The sequence below is a fragment of the Podarcis melisellensis genome, assembly GCF_964234715.1.
Source record: "Podarcis melisellensis genome assembly, chromosome: 4".
Classification (NCBI taxonomy): Eukaryota; Metazoa; Chordata; class Lepidosauria; order Squamata; family Lacertidae; genus Podarcis; species Podarcis melisellensis.
Genome location: NC_138531.1, coordinates 82,987,693 through 83,000,323, shown reverse-complemented (window position 1 = coordinate 83,000,323; position 12,631 = coordinate 82,987,693). Strand labels below are relative to the sequence as shown.

The window sequence follows — 12,631 nt, the reverse complement described above, 5'->3', positions numbered from 1 at the left end:
AGGCAGGAGGGCCTGGCGTGCTCTGGTCCATGGGGTCACGAAGAGTCGGACACGACTAAACGACTAAACAACAACAAATTTTAGCCAAGCTGTAAGGGATGTTGGAGCTGCATTGTGCTTTGCATGCCCCTCTCTGAGCAACGTTATTGAAGTTTCTAAATGTCTTAAATTATTGTTATTTTTTATTAGCGATAATTTTTATACAGTGGTGCCCCGCAAGACGAATGCCTCGCAAGACGAAAAACCCGCTAGACAAAAGGGTTTTCCGTTTTTTGATGCGCTTCGCAAGACGAATTTCCCTATGGTCTTGCGATTTTTTTCGCTCCCCCCCCCCTTTTTCTATGCCACTAAGCCGCTAATAGCCTTTTAGCCGCTAAGCCTTTAATAGCCGCTAATAGCGCTAAGCCGCTAATAGGGTTGCTTCGCAAGACGAAAAAATCGCTAGACGGAGAGACTTGCGGAACGGATTATTTTCGTCTTGCGAGGCACCACTGTAGTTTTCAGCTTTTTTGTAAACCGCTCGCACTTTGTAAACTGCGCTCGAGCGGCTTATAAATTTTTATGAAATAAATAAGGAAGCAGGTGCCAAAAGTTAAGGAAGACAGGAGAGGACCAACCATAGGCTGGCCTAGAAATTGGGACTGAAGAAGGCTTCAAAGGCAGATAGTATCAAATGATGCAGTGGACAGAAAATGAATGGGGGCCCTGTGAGATGAATGGGGCTGTGAAACCAAGAGGAGAGGAGTGAGGACTGTGGTAGGAGAAGCTAGGAAATGGGAGACTGGGTTTGCTCTGCTTTCTAACCATTTGACTCGGTTATCCTTTGCTCTCTCAGGCTATCTGATGCACGAATTCCATAAATTCTGGATTGAGGAGGACCCCCTGGACATCATGGAGTTCAACCGCGTGCGAGAGAAGTTCCACAAGCGCATTCTCAAACAGCTCCAGAATCCGAATATGGCCCTCTGCCCTCACTTCGCTGCCTCAGAAAGCCTGATCAACCTGTAGCTGTGAAACTTGGTTTGGTTTTTTGAAAACACTGCCTCATTCTTGTGTTATGCCACCATCCTAGAGATAAATCGCTAATGTATTGAATGACCATAGCGATGGTATGCATGCTTCTTGGTGCAGTATTCATCTCTCTCGCGCGCTCTCTCTTTTTCCAGCCAACTCCTCATACTGCTTCTTCTGAGGGAGGTGGTTTTGTAATAAAGTTGGAGCTCATATTGCGGCATTTTGCAGTGTTAAGACATTATGAATTGATGACCTGTATGAAGAAGTTTGGTTTTTCCCCTGGTTTTTTTTAGACTTTCCCCACCACTCTCCTTGTGCCACCCCATAATTCAGCATTTAATTAAAGAACGGCATTTCTCTAGCTGTTGGGGGTGTTTTGTATATGTGGAATATTTGAGTTGAAAATTTGTATTTGTGGACTGCTTTTGTTCTATGATAGCTAAGAACGTTGTTTTTTTAATTAAAAAACACACATTATGATGCAGCTAAAGGGGAGTACTTTTAAAGGTCCCATTCCCAGTGAAATCAGTGAGGCTGAAAAGCACTTAACTTCAGCTGAATTCTGTTCCTGTTTTTGTACAATATTTAGAAGGCAGTGTATGTGACTTGCACCTCATGCCAACATAGTACATTGAAGGCAAAGACTTTTTTTCTCTCTCTCTCTCCAAGCAACCATGCATGTTTCATGCAGTTTTTTAAAAATAAAGTTTATGATTAAAATGTGGAAATGCAGTTGGCATATGCAGGACATGGGATGAATTCTGGGAACCCGTGTGTTGAGCAAGTTTGAGAACACTGACCACATTGTGATAGCAAAGACCAAAAAAATAAATAAATACACCAATTATTACATGAGTATCCAAGGAGGGTTTGTTTTCTCACAAGTTTGCATTAGCCTACAGTTCAGCCTACTCCTGTTATCATGGCCAAATTGAAATAGCACTGCTTTGAAAACGCAGAGCTAATAACATGCATTTCTAGGTGACAGAATGTGACACAAATTGATCGTGTGTGTGCTTGATTGCTTTAGGGGGGACCAAAACACACACACACACACACAAATCTATATTTTCTTCATTTTTGAAGTATTGAATTTTAGGCCGAGAGGAATAAATTAACAAAGAGGCATCAAAGAAAACAAAGTAACTGGCGGTTAAGCATTGGATAAAGCGACTTTTTTTAAAAAAAAGCAAACATGCACTTTCTGTACGGAACATTCTCATGTCAACCCTGTTGGAACGGTTACCTAATGTACATATGTATACAACAGTGCTCATGCACACATTTGGTTTGGGTGGGGAGCGGGGCCTGCAGAGGAGCATTCCCTGTCGGACTGTGACCAGCACCTCTGACACCATGTGTAGCCTGTATCAAATCGTATTTACCATGGCACTTCATACCCATGGTAGCTTTTTACCTTCTGAAGTTTAGTATTCCGGGTAGTTTGTGAAGTTGCTTGCCTAGCAAGATTAAATTTGAGGTATTGCCTAATTATTTGTGGATTATATGAATAAATTACGTCACTCCAAACAGGAAGCTCTCTTGTGTATGTGGTTTATTCCTCAAGTACTTCAGTGATACGTTTTTATTGCCCAGGTGCAATAATGAAAGGTGTTGGGGGGGTCAGGATGAAGCACAGTAATTCAGCTATGCTTTCTCTGAAGAAGCAATAGGTATAAAGGTAAAGGGACCCCTGAACATTAGGTCCAGTCGTGACCGACTCTGGGGTTGCGGCGCTCATCTCGCTTTATTGGCCAAGGGAGCCGGCGTACAGCTTCAGGGTCATGTGGCCAGCATGACTAAGCCGCTTCTGGCAAACCAGAGCAGCGCACAGAAACGCCGTTTACCTTCCCGCCGGAGCGGTACCTGTTTATCTACTTGCACTTTGATGTGCTTTCAAACTGAAAGGTTGGCAGGAGCAGGGACTGAGCAATGGGAACTCACCCCGTTGCAGGGATTCGAACCGCCAACCTTCTGTTCGGCAAGTCCTAGGCTCTGTGGTTTAACCCACAGTGCCACCTGCGTCCAGCAATAGGTATATTTCCCCCTAATAGTGAGGTAGCATCTCAGCTTGCACCACCCATCACATCTTGGGTGACTACTTTAATTGGCTTTGCTCAAGAGCTTTTGTAAAGTCTCTGGATTCTCACTCTTTCCAGGTTTTCGCTGTCCACCTAAAAGTAGGGTGAGAACGTAACAAATGGTGAGGTTGAAAGCACCTGTGATTATAAAGGTGCACATCTGAGTGTGTGGAGCGACTGACACTCCCTATTGCAATAAACACTATTTGCCACAGAATCGTGTAAAATGCCAAGCTCGAAAATGTGTTGACAATGCTCGGTTTAAGTTTTTCAGGGAGAAGGGACGTCAGTGCCTCGCATAGCTGTTTGGCTTTTTCTGTTCACTAGCAGAATCATTGCAGCTGCAACATCAAATGCAGATAAACTTACGGCTTACTGTGTAAACTGCCCAAGTTCCCCCTCCCACTTTTTTTTTAACAAGCTGCCTTCTGACTAATCATCCCAAAATGTAATTTGGAACTAGATTTGGGTCAGAATGTTCAGTGGGAATTTGTACTAATGAGGCCCAGGGGCTATTATTCGTAATGCTTGCTGAAGCTTTTGACTATCTCTTTGGCACTTGTGCTTAATAAAATAGCATGAATTATTTAAAAACAGACGCTGTTTTGTTGGAAACAGTCCCGACGTCAATGAATTATTCATTTTCCTTTCACCCTTCTCCCAACAGGTATGTGACAGCTTAGATTTCACACAAGGTCTGCAAAATGCAGTGTTATTCCAACAATAGAATACTGTTGTATTCCACTGTTACAATAATTCTACGTTGCCATGCTGCATAGAATTGTAAGGAGGAGTTTGGAGGAGTTTGGATTTGATATCCCGCTTTATCACTACCTAAGGAGTCTCAAAGTGGCTAACATTCTCCTTTCCCTTCCTCCCCCACAAGAAACACTCTGTGAGGTGAGTGGGGCTGAGAGACTTCAAAGAAGTGTGACTAGCCCAAGGTCACCCAGCAGCTGCATGTGGAGGAGCGGGGAAGCGAACCGGTTCACCAGATTACGAGACTACCGCTCTTAACCACTATACCACACTGGTTGGAAGGCACCACCTCCTGCAATGCAGGAAACGTTTGTGCAATATGGGGCTCAAACCCACAGCCATGAGACTGAGTCTCATGCCCCAATGGCTATCCCAGCTGACATGCTGTACCATTATCATTTAGGACTGGGAATTTCCATCTGTTCATGGGCTGAATGCAGCCTTTAGTTACCTACATGTGGTTTGAGGAACCAAACACATACGCTCATCATCCTCATCAAAGCCCCATCTGTGCATGCCCTCAGGGCTGGCTTAAGGCATTTTGCTACCTGAGGTAAAGGATGGTATACATTCCATGTATACAAACTGACCCGGGCTGCCATTTTGAGTCTTAGCACAACGTCAGTGATGAGACAGCATCCACCATGCTTGAAGGCAGTGTCCTAGTTTAAGGGGTGGGGGCAGACTGTGAAGAGGGCCCACCACTCTGCCTTCCACGCCCTATCCCTTAGCATCCACAATCTGAGGCAGATGACCCACTTTGGCTAAAGCTAGGACCGGGCTTGCCTGTCCGCACATTCTGCTGTGAGGCAAGTGGTGATGAGAGAGAGGCCATTTTTTTCTGGCACCCTGCCCATGGAGTGTGCTCCCCAGGGAAGTTCTATATAGCTATACATGTCTCTTTGATGCTAGGCAAAAATCTTTGGAAGGCGAAAAGCATGAGGGGGGGGGAGAAGGAGAAACGGAAAAGGGAGGATGTGCTCAACAAGTGCATTGCTATGAGAGAAGACAGTCTGTGGGTAGAAGCTTTTACTGCCTAACCTACCCTTCCTGCCAGGCCTTTCCCTTTCCCAGCACCACACAGGATCGAATCCTGCTGCTTACCAACTGGTAAGCAGAAGTTTCAAAGCTGTGTGCTTTGTGCTTCACAAATTGCTTCCTTGTGTACAGGAAGATACGAAGGATCAGCCTGCCTGTTTGGTTTTGGGGGTTGGTAAAAGGATGTGCAGTGCCTCCTTCCCCTCCTTTGCTCTCAACCTTATGTTGAAAATAAGGTTTCAAAAATCCTTAACCCTAATCCTCATGCAGGTGGGGCAAATCAGGAGACCTGTGCACCAACCTAGTGAATATAATCTTGCTCTCTTACACTTTTCCCGCTCAATCTTTCTGCAGCTTTGTCCAATCTTGAAAATGCTGGCTGTTTCCATAATTCAGCTTGAACCGTAATCAAGGTGCCACTTGCTCTGAGATTCTGTAATATTTGAATTGGTGTTAAAGCAGGCCATTGTCGAGCCAAGGATGCTAATGTGTTTGACAGCTCTTTGCAAAAAAAACAACAACTAAAAGAATGCCGCTTTACTAAGGCTGACAGGCAGAATGCACAGACCCCAATGGATCCACTGTGGGAAAACACTTGAGGAATACGTAGCCTGAGGCAATAGCTTGGTAGACTTGAGTAAAAGTCCTTTTAAGGAAGTGTGAAAGATCCTGGCTATCTGGGTCAATCATGAGTCCTCTTGACATGCCTGAACTTTCAGGCTGTTTTTGAGCTTCCCGTTTCAAGTTCTTTTAAAATAGGCAGGACCAACAGGCATGAGAGAATGGAAAATGGGATGCTCTGTGAATTTGATCCCAGGGAATGAATATTATATACAACTTTTCAACCGATGGGTGTAGTGATTATGTTCCACTCCGAAAAGCTGTGGGTTTCTTACCAAAAGAGGGCATGAAAGAGACTTTGGCTGAAGTGGGATGATGGATATTAATACTCAAACAGCTACCTATCTGTAATTAATACTCAAAGTCAGTGTAGATGTAGACAAAAGTATTGTTTTACCATTCAATGCCTTGTGAGCAGCGCTGGATGACTATGGACCACAGTCCTTATTTCCTCACAGGCTTGTGAGGAAAAAGTCAAAGAGAAAAAACACGTATGCTGCCCTGAGCTTCTTAGAGGAGCATATACTGTATTTTTCGCTTTGTAAGATGCACCAGACCACAAGACACATCTAGTTTTTGCAGGAGGAAAACAAGAAAAAATATTCTGAATCTCAGAAGCCAGAACAGCAAGAGGGATCGCTGCGCAGTGAAAGCAGCACTCCCTCTTGCTGTTCTGGCTTCTGGGATAGCTGCACAGCCTGCATTCGCTCCATAAGTTGCACACACATTTCCCCTTACTTTTTAGGAGGGAAAAAGTGAGTCTTATAGAGCAAAAAATACGGTAAATGTGACCTGTAGGGATGAGGGAGAAGTTTCATTTGGTTCACATTTAAAGGTGAATCTATCAAATCTACACTTTTTGAAACTATGAGAACTGAAGCACAAACTTTGAAATGTGTATTCATGTGTGACCTGTTCCTTTTCTTCCCATACAAGAAGTACATGTCTTTGCAACTGCCACAGCGAACATGCAGCTCAGTACTACAGCATCTGTTTTGCATGTGGGTCTCGGGTTCAATCTCTGAAGAACTAGGAGAGACTCTTGTCTGAAAATCTTGGAGAGCCACTGCCATTTGAGTACTGAGGTAAATGGACTAGTGGTTCATCTTAGTATAGGCAGATTCCTGCTCTTCTACGTCATTAAGCAGGGCTTTGTCAGCCCAGTGAAAATGAATGCCTTTTGAATAAGCACACCCCCGCCATGCAAAATATTTGTAGCTTGGAAGTTCTAAAGATTAAAAAAAAAAGCATGAATATTTAAGCTTCAGGATAAGAGCTGACTAGCTAGTACAACTGTGCTAAATGACTTTGGAAAGCATACAATTCCACCCCTGCCCTCTACCCCCATTCCTACAAGCTAAACTGAAAATAAGCCCTGGGCAAAGAAGACGACCCATCTCAGCTGTAGAAGTGAGGAATGATTTAGTGAGCCTTTGAGGGCGACATTCTGAAAGTGTCAACATTTATCAGACTTCAACTCCTGTTCTGTGCTACATCTGGGCGAGAACTAAGGCTTTATAAAGGTCCTTCTGACCTTTTCCTTATTTAGCATTTTAGAAAAATTCTGTGGCCTTTGGGGCATCACCAAACAAAGCTATACGGGACATATTTCCCCTTGATCTCCATGTTTCTTTTAATGGTGCTTTTGTTGTCCTAAGGAATGTAGATTGGCATGCTGTTGTTGATGACATGCCCTTTGTAAATGTTATTTTGTGCTTGGTCTTGAAAAGAATTCTAACTTGGTTGCTAAAAGGCCGGTCATGATGGAGGTGTGTGATATAGATAAGGCCTGAGGGAATGTCAGTCAATTAAGGCCACATCTGCATCATATATTTAAAGCACTATTAACAGCCATGGCTTCCCACAAAGCATTCTGGGAGCTGTAATTTGTGAAGGGTTCTGAGAGTTGTTAGGAGACCCTTATTCCCCTCACAGAACAACAACTCCCAGATTTCTCTGGGAGGAGGGATTGATTGCTAAACCCCTCTGGAAACTGTCACTCTGTTGTAGAGGCTCCCAAACAGTTCCTTGGAAACATTTTAATGCCAGGGGAAGGCTTCATAATATCAGATGAAGACACACACGCACACTTATGTGAGACAGAGGCACGGCATGTGAACTACAAGACTCTTCCAAATTAAACTGCAGGGGATTCATGGCCTATGAAAACAGATGATTAGCCGTTCTCGGGAGGCGGCTGCATGATTCAGAGGCCACTGATGGCACGCAACCGAATTGTGAGAATTAGTGAAAGTGTGGGCAGCTTCTCCTGATAGGCGAGTCCAGTGCCAAGGTTATGACCTCTCACTTAGCACAGGCCAAGTTCTCTTCTGGGACAGGGTTCTTCGGTTACCTCACAACTTGGCTCCTTCCAACACTGGTAGGGCAACATGAGACGCTTGGGAACATGTAAGTGAAGTAAAGACTAACACTGTGCCTTCTCTACTGAAGAGAAGGGGTAGTATGTGGAAGAGCTGCAGAGGTGGTTCCAAACTGTAGCCTTGCATTTCCACAGTAATCCAAGAAAGATGCAGGGCCAATAAGGTGAGGGTATCCAACAAGGTGCCTCCATTTGCTGCCGGGCTGCCCTTTTTATCAATCCTGACCTTTTGTCATGTTGACTGGGGCTGATGAGAGCTGTCACTAAACAACTTCTGGAGGTTGTAAGATTGAGGAAGCCTGTCTTAAATCTTAATGCTTCAGTTGAGAAGAGATTACGGATGAGGCTTGCATAAGAAGCTGCCTTCTACCATTGGCCATTCAAACTACAAGAATTGAGATCCCGACCCAACACCAGGAAGAACTTTCTGACAGAACTGTTTGACAGTGGAACAGACTCCCATGAGAGGTGGTGGGTTCTCCTTCATGGGAGGTTTTTAAGCAGAGGTTATGTATGTTCTAGCTGAAATTCCTGCATTGCAAGAGGTTGGAGCAGTAGATGACCCTTAGGATCCCTTCAAACTCTACGATTCTATGATAGGCAGTGGCTCTCCAGGGTTGCAGTGGGCGTCTCTCCCAACCCTACTAGGAGATGCTGGTGATTGGCCCTAGGGCCTTTTCCATGTAAAGCATGGGCTCAATCACTCAGCCATGACCCTGGACCTTAAAGCCCGTTCCAAATAGCTATCTGAAAAGGTATTCACTATGGAATAAGAGAAGCATTGTTATAAACCAAGTGCCATTCTAATTACAGGATGGCATTGCAGAGAGGGCTATCGTTGGCTAGCTCAGGTTGCAATCATAAGAACATAGGAGAGCTTAGGAGGAACATAATAAGCTGCCTTATGCTGAGTCAGACCATTGGTCCATCTGTGGATCATTGTAATGTCTACACCAACTTGCAGTGACTCTTCAGAGTTTCAGGCAGAAGTTTCCCCCAGCTTTACCTGGAGAAACCAGAGATTGAAACTATGACCTTTTGTGTACAAGAGAGATGCTCAATCACTAAGCTACAGTTTCCCCCCATAATTATATACCCACTCATCTACCATTGAACTTAATGGGGCCTACATCGTAGACAGCTATAGAATTGCGCTGTTATTGTTTAATTAAATATATATATATATATATATATATATAGACTGACGTGACCTGGGACTGGTGTATCTCAAGAAAAGTTCTCTCTCCTAGTGTACTTCTGGTGTCTTCAGGAAGGGCCCTTCTCTAGCTTCCATTTCCCAAATTCCACAGAGCATCTACAAAGCGTAGGAGCAGGGTCTTCTTCGGAGTGGCACCTTGCATGCTATTTTGTGACAATTTGGTGGACCTAATAAAGGTATTGCCCTAATGTGGCTTTGAATCCACCACCACCCCGCCCTTATGAGCCAACATATTTATCTTTTGAAGAAAATTAATGAGAAGGGGAAAAAACGCATCCTACTTAGTTCTTTATTCAAATGACAGCAACAGAGGATGAATGAAGCTACGTGATCACATTTCAGCTACGTATATCTGACCACACAAACAAGAGGGAGTCAGGAAACAGACAGACACAGACTTGAAAGGTGCTCGTAGTCACCATAATGGCTCCATGTGTTGATTATGAAGGACAAGGATACGTCAATGCTTTCATTGCTTTGTAGCTAGCTTACATATTTGCATCATCCTAGGTCAATTTGAATTTTTGGGCACATATAGGCAAGAGGTATTTTAGAGTATTGTTTTCTTTAAAAAAAATTGACACACAGACAAAGAGCAAGCATAGGACTGCTCCTGTATAGTAGAATTTGCATTCTTTTCCCGAAGGTAGATCCCTCACTCACTCCCAAGGGGTAGGAGGGAGTCTTTCAGTCTTGGTATGACTTCACCAGAAGCCACATGAGGAGAACCGTGATCAATACAATCATGAAGTTGAGGAAGAGCTCTTGTGTGGACCGTTCCATGGCTACGAAGAGACGAGGGGAGATCTGAGGCCGTGGGGGGGGACGCCAAGGGCCACCTTTCGTTTCGCGTTGTCCTTGAGATCAACCTTGCCCTCTCCTAAAGAACAAGGAGAAAAGCCCAACAAAACAAGACGCGTGGAAATCGGAAAGCTGCTCCAACACTATTTATACCGCTGTAAGTAAATGTTATTTCAACTGCTAACCTTTAGAGCGAGTAAGAGATTAAAAAAAAAAAGCAGGAGGTATCTCTAACAGCTTATCGCCTTCTTCAATTTCTGCTGTGAAACGGGCTCTATTCTCCATGTCGCCAAATATATATATACACAAGCACGCACGCACACACACACACTGGAATCCTGAAGATCTCATTTGGATTTGCGATCCTTTTTCTTAATAATGATAAATAACAATACCTTTATTTATGGTTTTGTAAAGGGGAATGACATTGGCAACCACACTTGGAGGGGAATGTAATGATTAAAATCCTAATATGTATTATTTTAAAAAGAAAAACCATGATTTCATTCCCTTGAGGGAATGGGATAGCTGGGGACAGTCAGATTTTACTAGGCTCCAGTTCTCATCCTCTCCAGCTAGCATGGCCAATGGTTAGGGGTGATGGGAACATCTGGTTGCCCATTGTTTTTCATCTCTCTGTCATTTTTTCTTAGCAAAGCGACTAACCCACATGGAGGTTAGTTGTCTTCTAAGACCATAAGTCTTCACAATGATTTGTACAAACCACAGTTCCCTTTAGCTTTTCTACATCTTTGGCAATGCTTTGGTCCATACATCTTCTGTACGTAGTTACAAAATGCTGAATTTTGCTTAAGAGGCTGCACTACCAGTTTCCCCCCAAAAAAATTATAAGCAGCAAAGATTTCCATTTAGTTAACTGCAGCCAGTCTGGGTCTTCATGTCTTTTATTTAATTTTTCAAGTTCTCTAGGTAAGTCATGGATAAATAAATTTACCATCAATCCTGTGCCTTTTTTAGTGAAAGTAATGGTGCAATCCTATGATTTTCTTATTCAAAAGTAAGTCCCACTGATTACATCCTTATATCTACTGAGTAGAAGCGGATTTAATACCAACTGTGTGTGTATAGAATTGAAAATTGAAAGCAATAATACCATCAAACATTACTTTGGTAGTGTTGGCATTATAAACTCATAATAATAATTTATACCCTGCCCATCTGGCTGAGTTTCATAAAACCTCATAGTATTATTTTTAAAAGATATTAACAATAATAAACATTTAAATAGTGCATTTTTAAGAGTGCTTCATGTAGATTTTCTCAGTAATTCTTACCAACACCCCTGTAAGGTATGTCACCATGCTGTTTCTTCTGTTTTGCAGATGAAAAGCTCAGGCTGAGAAATAGTGGCTTAAAGCTGTGGTTCACCGCTGAGCTGAGATTTAGTTCAGACTTGCAGCCCACAGCTTATTTCTCAACCATTATGTTGAAACAGCCTTGTGCAATGTCAGATCAGCATAGAATCATCAAATCAAAGAATTGTAGAATTGTAGAGTTGGAAGGAACCTGAGGAATGCAAGAATCTCAGCATGTGCCACCCTGTCCAATTTGAAACCATACTTGACCTTGCCTATCTTCGTAAATGATATTGCAAATGCTATATTGCCTTCAGTTCTATCAGCCCTTAGGTCAAATCTGCCATGACTATTGGGTTCAGTCCTAATAAGCGGCTCTGATCAATTCATTTCTCATTGGTCTCAGTTCCTGGGGATAATAGCAATTTGTCTCACAAGTGTAGAAAGAGAATAAATGAGACAAATAATATAAAGCTGTTGGTGCCGTAAAATTGTAGTCCCACCCATAGAAAAGAAACAGGTGTACCCTGATAAAATAAATTCTAATGACTGCAGCCAGCAAGCATTATATAATATCATATTTTTTTATATAAATAAATAAAAACTAGGGAAACTTCAATGTTACACACTGTTAGAACCCGGAAGGACTAATGAGACATTTTCAGCATAAACACAAGATGCTTTAAATGTCAGACTGTTCTCAAACTTTGGGTGTTTAAGTTTTCTATCATCTTTGAAGATAGAAGGAAGATCTATGCATATAAAACAGAACATCTCTTGGTCTACCTGAAGGGGATTGATGGAGCACAGAGCTTCAGCCTGTGGTACCCAGGGCTTCCTCAGCTTCTCTTCATCTCCCAGTGCAGTCTGGATTCCCAGTTCCTCAGCTGGGACTAAAGTAGCCAGAGGAAGGAGACCAGCAAGGGAATTGGCAACAAAAACAATGACGTCGCCAGCTGCATATTTAAGAGAGGTTGGGCTGATGAGCGGAATTTTGCTCAGGCTATTTATGCATGGAGCGAGAGAGGAGGGGTATGTATTGATTTACATATTACCTTTGGATTCTTTCCTGCGTTTGATTGTAAGAATGCCCAGGAATACTTAACAGAGGAGGGAGCTTCTAGATTTTTTTTTTAAGGCAATTCTGCTTCAAAGCCAAAGGATCATCCACAAAGAAAGAGGGGACCACAATTGCCAGGAATGTTCTGTGTTCTTCTTGATCAAGGCAAGACTTTACTCAGCCTTTTGAGTGGATTCCAGATTCTCCTTAGTTTACTCGATAAGCGCAGCCACCTGTTGCTGTCTTAAATCCTGATTATAGCAGCCTCTTTTGACTTATCGTGTTCCTATATGTTTAACCAAAGATAGAACAGTGGGAGCAAAATAGCTCTTGCGTGCCAAG

At 43.0% G+C, this 12,631-nt stretch overlaps 2 protein-coding genes across 7 annotated transcripts in view; one reads left to right on the top strand and one right to left on the bottom strand.

Moving 5' to 3' along the window:
* The window catches only part of ELMOD1 (ELMO domain containing 1), a 46,777-nt gene extending 44,227 nt beyond the window's left edge, over positions 1-2,550 (top strand). For all 6 annotated transcript variants that reach the window (XM_081910045.1, XM_081910040.1, XM_081910043.1 and 3 more), the window contains one exon: positions 836-2,550. In XM_081910045.1, the coding sequence (XP_081766171.1) occupies positions 836-1,008 (173 nt within the window). In that variant the 3' untranslated portion in view covers positions 1,009-2,550. The remainder of the gene's footprint in view (positions 1-835) is intronic.
* Positions 2,551-9,384: 6,834 nt separating this feature from the next.
* On the bottom strand, positions 9,385-12,198 carry SLN (sarcolipin). The gene is made up of 2 exons (XM_081910241.1): positions 12,016-12,198; positions 9,385-9,992 (listed from the first exon to the last, which is right to left on the bottom strand). The coding sequence occupies exon 2, from the start codon at positions 9,893-9,895 to the stop codon at positions 9,800-9,802; it is 96 nt and encodes a 31-aa protein (XP_081766367.1). The 5' UTR covers positions 9,896-9,992; positions 12,016-12,198; the 3' UTR covers positions 9,385-9,799.
* Positions 12,199-12,631: the final 433 nt, after the last annotated feature.